Source organism: Papilio polytes, unplaced genomic scaffold, assembly GCF_000836215.1.
Source record: "Papilio polytes unplaced genomic scaffold, Ppol_1.0 DF823691.1, whole genome shotgun sequence".
NCBI classification, from domain to species: Eukaryota; Metazoa; Arthropoda; class Insecta; order Lepidoptera; family Papilionidae; genus Papilio; species Papilio polytes.
Genome location: NW_013525513.1, coordinates 107,182 through 120,330, shown reverse-complemented (window position 1 = coordinate 120,330; position 13,149 = coordinate 107,182). Strand labels below are relative to the sequence as shown.

Here is a 13,149-nt window from a genome sequence, read left to right as displayed (position 1 = left end):
AATTTCATTAGTTTTAGATCATTTATTTATTTAAATTTAACGATGCTTCTTAATGATGAATTCCTGAAATTAATCTTTAAAAAAAGATTAAGTAACTAGTATCCTTCTTTATTTTTCATTTCCTGTTTTAATTTGAATCATTATTTATTTTTTTAAAATGACAATTGTCTTCCATAGAAATATTTTTTTAACTCTGTGAATCATAATATCTAGTAAGTAAATAACTTTTATAAACTGCAGTATTTAATTTAAGACTTTTTACAATGGAAATGTTAAAAGAATAGGCGAATAAATGTCTTATATTAATTTTAGGCACATCATAAACAATTAATAAACACTAACAGTATTTAAAATAATAAAATAAAACGTAGAAATTAACATCCAACTAATAATTCAACAATTTAATTGCCAAAACTTTTATATTATTTGTTGAAAAAACTTTGTAAATATTAAATGTCATTTTATTTTAATTTATAGTCGCGATCAAGAATGAAATTATGTGTTGTGTGCAATGAAAAAAAAAACTGCATGTCATATTTATTTGCATAAATTAAAGATTTAATGTCATCTTTATTAATCTATGACTTCATTTTAAATGCTAAACATTTAAATATTATTTTACGAATCAATTTTTTTTTTTAAGTTTAATGTAACAAATTTTATTAAAATGTAGATTTTCGGTTTATGTTTACTTTATTGACCGACTTCCCAAAAGAAGGAGGTACTCAATTCATCTGTATGTTTTTTTTTATTTTTTTTAGTTAAAAGAACTTGAAAATCTTATCAAATTGCACGCAATGTGTTTAAAATTTACTGGAACGTTTGTTTCTTTTTAGCTATATAATGCATTTATACTTAACATCTTTCTATAGACAAATAAAAAATCGAAATATATGCAAAATTATACAAATCCATGTTGATTGAAATTTTACAGTTTTGACAAGACAAGTTTTTTATAATTGCCAGATTGTTCTTTTTTCTTTATAAAACAAAAATATACACATTCGTGTTTTTTAATTGATTAAATTTACGATAATTTTGACTTATATTTCCAGGTATTAGCATGTTTGGCGCTAGATTTCCTGCTGGTGGGTCTAGGCATGTCTATAAGCTTCGTGACTATGGTCTTGCCTGAAGTCTTGGATGCAAAGGAAGGCCTCTCTATCAATAAGAAGCAAGCCTCGTGGTTTGGTAAGAAGACATTTCTAATACGCCTATATTTTTAACTACCTTACGCATTCCAGTTTTCATATTCATATGCAAACTAGTGTATAAGTTTATTTTTAAATAATACAGGTATCTTAAAGGACTTTTCATTATGGCCACTTGCAAGGGGTCGGCAACCTTTTCACAGTTATATGCAAACTTTTTCCGAGATAATCTTATTTAAATAATTAAATATTTATCGTTATTCCCGCTGCTTGTTCGTCCACTGGAATTGTGCATCAGTAAAAGTATTTTTATTTTAAATACTAGCTGTTGCCCGCAACTTGGTGTACGCAATATTAAGATAAAAAGTAGCCTATAATGTACCCGTCTTTGTCTGATACCCTTCAGTAAAAGTCCGGTCGTAATCGGCCCAACCGTTTCGGATATTGCCCGGAACAAACGCGGCTAGCGGGCAGACAAAAAAATTTTAAAAGCAATTCAAATAAGTCATCTTCCCGAAATCTGGATTTTTTCTTCAATACAGACACTCGAATTTTATTATATGTTTAGAATATTATTGAAATGTTTAAGAGCCAACAATATTTATGATGTAGATTGTGGATCCAAAGGTTGTGGACACCTGATTAAGGCACCCAAACTTGTTATCTGCTATCTATTCCGAGAACTTAAACGGGTTGCAATTTAAGTCTTAACAAGTAACCGTATTCTGTATAATTTTGTACACAAGTATATACAATTTTGCGTAAATCGAAATGTTTAAAATGAGTTTATCTGATTTTACTGATATTATAAATGCGAAAATCTGGATGTATGCATGGATGTTTATTAGAGTTTGTCGTCTAAACTGCAGAATGAATCCAATATTTGGCACAGATGCAGATGGCTACTTTTATATTTTGTTTTAATTCCAAGCCGATGGAATCGCGAGCGAAAGCTAGTATCGAATAAAATAGAAAAACGACGTTTTTCGTTGGTTGGATGAAGTCGCACGGGAAAACTAGTTGTTCCTGTGGGATTTCATCCACATGAAATTATAAAAATATATTTTATTGTTTATATTTGTCAATTTTTCAATAGCAAATGTCAAACTGACATGACATGACAAACATTGGCAATTTTGCTTCCTAGATGTTGGCAGCAACTTACGCTTTCTTTCCCACATTAGAATTTTATCCAAAATATTTACCCCCTGAGTTTAATGGCGTGAAAATATATAGCCTAAAGCGTGACATAAGTGTAGGGCTTTTTATTAAAAAAGAAAGAATTATTCAAAAATATGCTGTAATTGTTGACATCTTAGGCAACAAAGAAGTGTGTGTTTACGCTTTATTATAATAGCATAGAGTATATGTAGATATTTCTTTTTCTTTGTTTGTTAAGTGCTGATTTCGACATTATTTTTATTACACTTCTTCTGTTTACGTCATTGATGCGAAAGATGCAATCTTATAAGTAGATTAGGATTAGCATTATTTAAAAGTGTTAATTCTTTGCTTATCTGTTAATTTAAAACTGATCTAAAAGTAAAATACTTATGTTTCTATTGATTTTAGTTTGTCCTTTCCTTATTCAAACATCTAGGCCAATATATCGTTTTATTTTGGATAAAGATTATAAACACTAATTCTGTCTGCGACTTCGTCCGCGCGGAATTAAAAATAAACTTTGTAAATATATTTTGTGCTCTTCCAGACTATGTTTCATATCTTGCTTATCATTAAGGTGTGTTATGCCCTTTTGAAGTTATCCATCTACCATCCATCCAAACTTTTGCATTCATAATATTAGTAAGTTAGAACCGTGCGTTCGGAAAAACAAATGCATACTAATCTTTTCGTTGAACTATAGAAAATTAACTGCATTTGTGATCGACTATGATCCCTGTAAAAAAAAATAGATTTTGTATGTAATTCCAACAGACAACGTCCTAAAGTGTTTTCTGTGAAGTTTTTAAAAACTTGGTGTCATTATATTAGACAGTCGACCAAGTTTTTATTTTATTTCTGTATGATTGAAGCGTAATTCATGCATAAAATAAAATAAATTGTTAATTAAACTTGAAAAACCTTGTTATTACATGAAATTACTTAACTATTTTAATTGTTATCAATCTATCAACTTATCACTTAAGATGATCGTAGATCTTGATAAAAATTTGTAACATACAAATTAAACGTATAAATAAATCAACCAAACATTCAAAAGTGTCAGTAAACAGATTTTAAATCAATGTATTATTTTATAACATTATTTAACATATATTATAATATTGTCAATAGTTATGTCGTTAAAGAACATTATTTCCATTAGCAGGTTACTTTAAAAATGAATAAATTTATTTTGCATACGTAATGTGATCTTAATACAACCATGTTTTACTATACAGATAAATGAAGATTGAAATAATGACATCAACAATTATATAATTACTAGCTGTTTCTGTGCGGGTTCATCCACATGAGAGAAAACTCATTGTTTACATTTGTCAAATTCTCAATTGCAAATGTCAAAATCAACATTACCATAATAACCTTGCTTTCTTAATGTTAACAGCTTGTCGTTTATGGTCCCTTTCCCACATGAAGGTATTTTTCCAATTTATTTACCCCATAAGTTTAATAGCCTGAAAATATATAGCCTAAAGCGTAAGTGTAGAGCTTTTGTATTAATAAAAGAGTTATTCGAAAATATGCTGTGATTGCTGACATCGTACGCCACAAAGTAGTGTGTGTTTACGCTTTATTATATTAGTATAGATATATGATAGACGGGCAGGATTAAACGGTTCGTTTTTGTTTAAATGGATTAAACGCATGAACGTGTTTGATACAGTAAAAGTTAATTTGAAAAAGTGCAAAAACAAATAACTAATCCATATTAATCTTTCTTTTATTTAAGAGTCTGATATATGTTTTTTGTAACTTTTTTATCAGATTCAAAATAACTAACTAAACGTAATGTATTTCTCTGTGTAGACATTAAATGGATTGTAATGAAGTATTGGGGAAGGAATTGGCTCCTGTAACACAGGGCAACCTACTGCAGGAGTCAAGACTACCATGAAATGTATAACACCATCATCCACACAGTTGATAGTTAAATTCCTAGCTCTTATGTTTTTTTTTTGTTATAAGAATAGTAAAAACGCTCTAAATATCTAATTCAATCGAAGTTATGTTCCACACATTAAAAACCTTTAGTTTATTATTAAACCATTTACTATAAAACACGTATGCTAACTAATGAAATATATTAAATATGTTTTTTATATAACCAAGATATAATAAGATAAGAAATAAATTTACGATAATCCGATTCAAATTAAAATAAAAACGTAAATATATATGTAGATTTCCAATAATTTTATCTTAAATTTATTCTTCGACTGTGGGCGAGACACAGTTTTACTCGTATGTTAAAAACTTCCATAACAAACTAGTTAAGATAATGGTTGACTTAAACCTTGAGTTACCCTAACAGCTGTACTAAGTCATGCCATCTCTTTTACTCCCCTTGAAAAAAGTGGGAGAGCGATAAATACAGTTTGGGCCGTGGAAACTGACAGACGTCTCGTCTTTTTTTTCTTAACGTGTCACTGGCAACTTCCAAGAAACATTAATTAGTGTAATAAGTAGAGATAAAATACTGGATGGAATGGAGAGCTTTTTCTTGTTTACAATATTATTTCGTAGGTGTTATTGAACTGAATTCAATTAGTCAACTATTCAAAAACAAAACATGAAAAAATCCAATAAAAACGGCCAGTCAGAACAATCTTACAGCCGAATATTGAAAGGAATCTTCTACACTTCGCATCATAAGCATAGTTTATAGTGTAACAGCGTCGACGTTTTGTTGAAATTTGGAGTTTTAGCAAGGCCTTAACATCTAAGACGATGTTATACATTTTGATATCGTTTCAGTTTTTGGCTTGTTAATCTTAATATCAATATATCGAGTAAAAATTTGGATTTTTGGATTTTCTATGTATTGAAATAACTCAGAAATCGTGGACCGATTTTAAAAATTCATTCACCAAAAAATAACTGCATTGTCACGGAGTAACATAGACTATATGTTTTTACAATATTTTTATTCCACGTGGCCGAAGTCACGAGCAACATTTAGTGAGATAAAAGTTGTATGTAGAATGTTTTAGTTAACATCAATTACATACTTCCGCTAACATTAATACTCAACAGTCGAACACTGAAAGAACATTTAAACATGTTATAGTTTCTTAACTAAGGCCACACTTAGACTACAAATTTTAATAAAATTATGATGCCAGTCAAATTGTAAGCATACGAAGTGAGGTGTTCGAGATTCGTTTCAATATTCAGCCATAAGTTACTTATGTCATTACATTTTTAAACTGCATAAATTGTGTGTTAAAGGATATAGTATGAGAAGTAAATTGTTTTTTTTTTTTTATTTCCAGAGCTGTTAGACCTTAACCTACTTTAACTAAAATACGCTTTTTTAAGCTATTATTGTTGCTAAAGCTTGTTTTTTAAAAATATCTTTATAGCTTTATTAATAATGTTGTTTCTCTTATATTCGTTTATAATGAAGACATTATAAAACTTTCTATGGCCACAAGGTGTCCGCGTAGTATGTTATTTTAAAGTTCATATGTCATTTTTATTTATTTAACATTTTAATTACCCCATGTTTACGTAACAGTACCTTGAACATAACTTACTAAGGCCACAGATTAAGACGAATAACCATTTAAAATTAATTTTATAGCGTACTTAAAAATATTTTTTGTATTGATTATTAAAATAAATTAGATCACTAATAATTAATGTTTAATCTCTTAATTACAACTGAGTCGAGGTCAAAACTCAATCGTGTATTTAATTTGCAATGGTAAAACTGTAAACAGTTTTTTTTTCTGTCTATATTACCTATATTTTCTTTTATATTTTTGGTTATTGACAAAATTAAAATTATTGTAATTTCGAATTAAATTTTATTCCCTTGCCGATGAAATGTCTGAATCTGTGAAGGTTATGTTAACCGAAAACAAGTGCACGGAGTTGACACCATTTCCGTTATACGAATCCTTGCTCAGATATTATCGATATAACGGTATTTTATAATTAAAAAAAGAAAAAACGATCTCATGGAACAGAAGTATGAACAGTTTTTCGCCTTTCCTCGATCCTTATAATACTTCAAGAAGTTGTAATGCAAAGTTGAGATTAAAGTAAAAACTACGATTAGAGAATCTACCCTCATTCAATCGGGGTTATGCATAAATAAAACTACATAGTTATATTATGTTTTATAATTGTTCGTTATGTAGTCACAAATATCTTAATACTAGCTTCGCCTGCGACTTCTTCCGCGTGGAATGAAAAGAAACAAAAGCAAGTGGCCCATATGTTCTTCTAAACTGTGCTCAACATCTATGCCAAATTACAGACAGATCCATTCGGCCGTTTAGGCTACAAACTCTAACAAACTTCCATCCATCCATCTAAACTTTCGCATTTATAATATTAGTAAGGTTAGTAAGATGATGATATACAAAGGTGAATTTTCCAAATGTGTTCGAATGGTAAAGATAAATATTTTTTAATTCCAGGAAGTATGGCGTTTTTATGTCAACCACTGGGCAGTATATTTTCGGGGCCCCTTTTGGACTATTTCGGGCGAAAGAAGGCTTTATTTCTGGTTAACATTCCGCACTTAATTGCTTGGCTGCTTATGTACCATGCTTGGAATGTGCCTTCTCTGTTCGTCGGCAACGCACTCTTGGGTATTGGGATCGGTATTATGGAGGCACCATCAGTTACCTACGTCGGAGAAGTTACGTGAGTATTTATACGTCGTGCTTGATAGAAATTACAATCCATCTGTTTAAATAATTAAATAAATACAAATTTGTAGAAATAATATTTTTGTATAATTTATTTGGAAAATACGAAACGCTTAGCACGCTTCTACGCTAATAAAATTATATTTATTTGTAATTAAATAATCATTTATGTATTTAATATCAGCCGATTTTTTTTTCACCGAATAAAAACGACATTAACAAGGAAATATATTTGAATTAACATCATTGAAATGTCATTTATTTATATTTATATTCGTTTCCTCAATAAAACTCTTTTTTTTTAAACAGAATGTATTTCGAAATTCAAAAAAAAAAGGTTGAAGACATACGACAAACATTATAAATGTAGATCGTATTAGTTAATGGCCTACGTGACTGAATTTATCAGCCGAGATATTTGAGTGGCCAGTCTTAAAAACAATTTCATGTTTATTAAGACAATTGTCATTTGTCACTTCAGATTAAATGTCTGAAATCTGGCTATCGAGATTAATCTAGTACTTAATTGTTTAATTATTATAATTCAGTTAAAAATAGCAAAACAATATGCATTATTTTATTCGTAGTTAGCTCTCATTAGATTTCTAAGTGTATTTATTTTTTGCCAGACTAACAAATTTCGTCGTCGTGTTTGTCAAATGTTCAGGGGTTTTTTATAAAAAGGATGTTTTAATATACTCGTAGCTCAACTAAAAGTGTCCTTGATAAGTTATATTGAAAAACTATATAATTAAACTTTTGTTTTTGACTTTTTCCAGTGATCCATCAATCCGAGGATGTCTTACAACACTGACAAATGGTTTTACATCCGCGGGAATGTTCGTAGCGTACTTACTGGGCACTGTGTTGCCATGGAGACAGGCAGCACTTGTGTCGCTATCTGTACCTTTAGCAACGATGGCACTCGTATTATTGGTAAATATAACATTATATTAAAAATGTATCGAATTTACGCAAGACATGTACAATCAGCTGCATAAATTTGTAAACATTTACAAATCTTCTGAGACTTGTATACACCTTCAGTTTCAAAAATATGTATACCCGTTTTAAGTATTTAGCAGCCGTCTGTACTGTCACCTTCCACACAGAATTGCTATGCACCTTTAAACAAAAAATATCGACTCTTACGAAGAAACAATCAGGGCGTTATTAATATTTTAATAAAATAAACAACTAGGTTACCTGCATTCTTCACACATTCCAGACATTTATCGCCTCAAGACGTATAATACATTTATACGATTATCGCTTAAAAGATAGAATACCGCTAGCAAAGGTCACTGTACTTTTGTAATTAATTATATCCGTTCAATTACGACTTCCTATAACCTAAACGGAATAGATACTTTAATGTAAAAGGCGTCATTAACATTCTCCACACTGATGTCTTCAACTTTTAATCATTATTTCGTAACATCTTTATTTGAATTTTCAGGTACCTGAAACACCAATATGGCTGTTGTCGAAAGGTCGCCAAAAAGAAGCTCTAAAATCTCTGTGTCGTCTACGAGGTTGGGTGAAGCCGGAAGATGTAAAGGAGGAATTTGAACAACTTCTCAAATACAATGACCTCAATCAGCAATGCGTAGTTTGTTTTAAAGATGGAGAAAGTGATATGGGATCTTGTGAGCATATGAACTGTGGTATTATTGAAGGAATCATATTAAAGTTCAAACATGTTTTCTTCGTCAAAGAAACAATGAGACCATTCACTTTGGTGATGGGGTACTTTCTTTTTCATACTTTGAGTGGTCTCATACCTGTCCGTCCGAATCTGGTCAACTTTTGTAAGGCTCTGGGCATGAAATACGACGCTAAAACCTTCGTGGTAAGTAACGCTAAATAGAATCAGTAACACTGATGCGCAGAATCCGTCCCATTGACTAAACAGTCTGCTAAGTTAATTTAATCATTACAATCTTGCTAATATTATAAATGCGATAGCTTAGATGGATGGATGGATGTTTGTTAGAGTTTGTAGCCTAAACGGCTGAATGGATCTCAATGAAATTGGGTATACTGGTAGAGGATAACCTAGAAGAACACATAGGCTACTCATTTTTTTTAATTCCACGCGGACGGAGTCGCGAGCGAAAGCCAGTTAAGGCATAAAACTCACAAGATAATAAAATTTTACAAATTTTCTAATTCATAATTCTTATCATCTGATCAAAGTGTTTTTGTTTAATTAATTTAACCCCATAGGCAAAATATGTCGCAAATCGTTAATCGTCTCTTGGTATCTATAGTAACTTGCTTTGAAAAACAAATAGTTAATCTATTAATTAAGTTCTTACTTATGGTTTTATGGTCAACATTAAATTCAATGTTTGAAATATGTAAAAAAGATATGTTGAAGAGATTTATAGCCCAATAAATTAAAACACCATTAACTTGCCATGTACAATGTGTTAAACTAGCGCCATCTGTTATTGAAATATCAGTAGCATTTGAACTACATTTTTGTTTCTTTCAGGTTATAGTAGGCGCTGTACTTATATTAATGAATTTGGTATCGGCTGTAATAGTGAAAACGATAGGGAAGAGAAAGTTAGTTGTAGGATCACTCCTAGCCACGGCGTTCTGCAGTCTTGGTATCAGCGTGTACGCAAGTATCAAGACTCCTATGTCTGTATTCTCCTATGAAATGAGTACGTTCCCGGAGGCAAAAGAGGTGTGGCCAGTTGCCTTACTAATGGCGCTAGTGTGCGTCACGAGCTTGGGTATTCCATGGATTTTATTATCTGAGGTGTTTCCATTTAGGTAAGTTTATTTTTTGTTAAATTTTAAGTTGAAGAAAATGAATATTACATAATAAATGCATTAAGACCAACGTTTTAACAATTTTAATGCATAGTGTTTCAAAATTGATAAGTTTCTTTTAACTCTTAACTTTTTCTAACGAAATGAATCCTACGCTTATTGTAAATTCGAAAGTTTTAGATGGATAGTCTAAACTGCTTAACGAATCTTGATGAAATTGCATGCAATTGCAATTGCATGAAATTGCTGCAGATGTAGATGATAGTCTGAAAGAACACATAGGCAATTTACTTTTTGTTTAATTTAACGCGGGCGTGGTAATGCAATGTGTAATGTAAAATATGTAATAATAAAATAAATAGTAATAAAATTTTTAATTACCTTTACAGAAGTCGAGGTATGGCGACAGGATTGGCAGCGGCACTCAACTACGTCATAGTGTTTATAGCGACAAAAACCAATTATAACTTAGAAGCTAGTTTCCATATAAGCGGTACATTTGCTATCTACGCCATACTTACATTTATAGGAACAGTGTATTTATACTTATATTTACCGGAAACGGAAAACAGATCATTAGCGGAAATAGAAGCATATTATAAAGGAAGTCAAAAAATATTCGCAGACGACTGTCTTATTAATGCATTTAGAAAAAAGAAACCAAGAAATAACGACGTGATTAAACCTATGCTAGTCAATTAAACTTATAATTTTAATTGTGTAGTATTATTTGTTATTTTAAAATCACTAAGAAAACTACTACTCATTACGAGAAAAATGCTCAAATTGTTACTGCCTTAATTAGTCGTATGAGATAGTGAGATAATATCTTTTATTGTTAATTTTTCTAAGACAATGTTTGACATTATATTAAATTCAATTTATTTATAAAGACTAAGTATATGTAAGAAATAATAATAAAAATAAATGTTATCAAATATTGTTGTATTCATTTTACTGTAAGAAATAAATAGCAAAAACACCAAGGTAAATAATTGCAGCTGAAATAAACGATTTAAAAACAGGAAGGTACAAATGCAAAGTAACCTAAAGATAACAAAGAAAAGCAAAAGCATCAAAAAAAGAAGTAACAATCATTGCATTTTAAATCTTAACATTTTATCAGATGTAGTTAACCAGATTTAATTCCAAAGATTTTAAAAATTCTCTTACCACTAGAACGCTATATTATCATTGAGTGACGTTTTAACTATTTATTAAATTATTTATTATTATTATTATTATTATTTATTTATTGAAAACATTACATGACACAAATTAAAAAATATGCACAAATATGGCCCCGCAAAAACCATATAAGTTTAAGTTAATTTAGTAGCTTTGTTTATTATAACATATGTTTTTTAAATCATAACTACACAGAAAAATTAGCGAACAAAAGGTAATTGTACATTTAAATTAAATACGTTTCTTATCTTGACTGTTTTGCAAAATTCGAAAGAAATCTCTCGTTTCTCCTTTGACAGTTGTTGCCCATGTTCGTGGTCTTTTACAATTTGTTTTACAAGTACTTTCTTGCAATGTACTCTCTTGTATTTGCTCTTCAGAAGTCAAATCTTTTAATATTTCAACATTATCAGGTGCTTCAGATACAACTAAGTCTTCTTTTGTGACAAATGTATCTTTAACTTTATAAATAGAATAATAATAATCTTTCATCGCTGTTGTATGCAGCTTTGAAACATCTGGAGTACAAGATTTCACGTTCTCCGAATTGTTTGGACTTTCACATTCGATCATTTCGTAATCTGAAAAAAAATATTTCAATCTTAAAAGTAATTATAAAATGTTTTTACTTTTCGATATCAATTCTTACAAAAGGTTTATGATCGTATCTTGCCTTTTTACATTGCCCTTTACATTTTCGAATATATTTAATTCAACTTTCGATTATTAGATTTCCTAATAATCTTTATACGCATAATTTTAAAAATCTTTACATTTTAAGTAATATCTTATCAAGAACTTGCAGAAGGTTTATGGTTGATAAAAAACCAGAAAGGAGTAATATCCAGTTACTAGGTTTAAATATATTAATTTGTTTCCCAATATATTAGTTAGTCCTAGAAATCGTAATCTCTTAATAATATGCCGTAGGATGGAATTGAAAGTTCAAAAGTTTTGTCTATGGTTTATTTATTTTTGGATACATTTATTAGATTTAACAAGCGAAATCAACCATACTATGTGGACATTGTGTCGTCACTGCGGTAGTAAAGTCTGAAAAATAATTCGTTATTGATAAGTTAATGGCAAAGTTTTTTAAATGGCAACATTGGTAGTTCCTATATTTTACTAATAACCGGGTTGTTATTGAAAATTTGAGATTTGAATTTTGAATTTGAGAATTTACCTAATGTAGTAAAGAAAAAACGCTTCTGTTAAAATAACCTAATGTTAAAAAATATCGGATAACATAAAATACTTGACTAAACAGAAATGCCTGATAGAAATCACTAGCAAAGTTGCCGGGTTGAAAAATTTAGGAGTAATTTTATATTTCAGATAATCAAACTTTAATTTTTGAGCATCTATCGTACCAATTACAAGCCTCAAAGTAAACCACCTCTGCAAATAAAAGCGCTTATTAGATTTAGTAAACATTGGTACATACGTGCGTTATAGTCACAATTGTACTCGAACATATCGCATTGGTCAAGAAACTTGCGGCGACTGCAGCCATCGGGCGAGGTGGCGCACACCGGTCTGGAATCGTGGACACATGCCATCGACAGGCTGCAGTAATTGATCGGCTAGGACAAACATATGGTAGATTCAAACTTATGACGAGTAGAACTTGTTAGTACAGTTGATGTATGTGAATGTTCGGCGTGTATAGTGAGTGTTGCAAGTTGTCAACTTCGACTTAAGATGTGCGTTTCCAAACGTATTCGACAGTAAATGCATTCTTGAATATTACCAAAATAATAATAAATAAACAGGGAAGAGCAAGGTGTGGAAGTTGTCTATCAAAATAAAGAAGAAATAGTAGAGGAAGGAAGATATTTGATCCTAATAATACTGTGTTTTTAATAATCAAAGTCTATTAGCGACCTATCCTACTGAAAGATCTACGAAGTGGCAACGAATAGCATTGAAAAATTTAAATCGTCAAAAATAAAATTTACCGAATATGGATAATAAAATCCTGGCGTCATTGTCGCTCGCATATAATTCTCGAAATAGTATATTTTAGACTTCATTATTGTATCACGCTGTAACAAAATACAACTCTTCTAATTATATGTATTATAAGGAATAATAGACATTTTTAGTGTGGCATCATTTCCCACATTATATAAGGGCCGCCATCTTTGAAAGTCGGGCATTCGCTCGCTGGC

General features: G+C 30.4%; 2 protein-coding genes across 5 annotated transcripts in view; one reads left to right on the top strand and one right to left on the bottom strand.

Moving 5' to 3' along the window:
* Nucleotides 1–10,645, top strand: part of LOC106104100 (facilitated trehalose transporter Tret1-like) — a 28,292-nt gene extending 17,647 nt beyond the window's left edge. For both annotated transcript variants that reach the window (XM_013284045.1, XM_013284046.1), the window contains 6 exons: nt 1,056–1,191; nt 6,767–6,995; nt 7,780–7,936; nt 8,460–8,852; nt 9,501–9,787; nt 10,177–10,645. In XM_013284045.1, the coding sequence (XP_013139499.1) occupies nt 1,056–1,191; nt 6,767–6,995; nt 7,780–7,936; nt 8,460–8,852; nt 9,501–9,787; nt 10,177–10,489 (1,515 nt within the window). In that variant the 3' untranslated portion in view covers nt 10,490–10,645. The remainder of the gene's footprint in view (nt 1–1,055; nt 1,192–6,766; nt 6,996–7,779; nt 7,937–8,459; nt 8,853–9,500; nt 9,788–10,176) is intronic.
* A 525-nt stretch (nt 10,646–11,170) lies between these two features.
* Nucleotides 11,171–13,149, bottom strand: part of LOC106104104 — a 12,669-nt gene continuing 10,690 nt past the window's right edge. For 2 of the 3 annotated variants that reach the window (XM_013284052.1, XM_013284053.1), the window contains exons 3-5: nt 12,937–13,023; nt 12,423–12,561; nt 11,171–11,556 (exon numbers count right to left, since the gene is read on the bottom strand). In XM_013284052.1, the coding sequence (XP_013139506.1) occupies nt 11,207–11,556; nt 12,423–12,561; nt 12,937–13,023 (576 nt within the window). In that variant the 3' untranslated portion in view covers nt 11,171–11,206. The remainder of the gene's footprint in view (nt 11,557–12,422; nt 12,562–12,936; nt 13,024–13,149) is intronic. The other variant, XM_013284054.1, reaches the window with a different exon arrangement.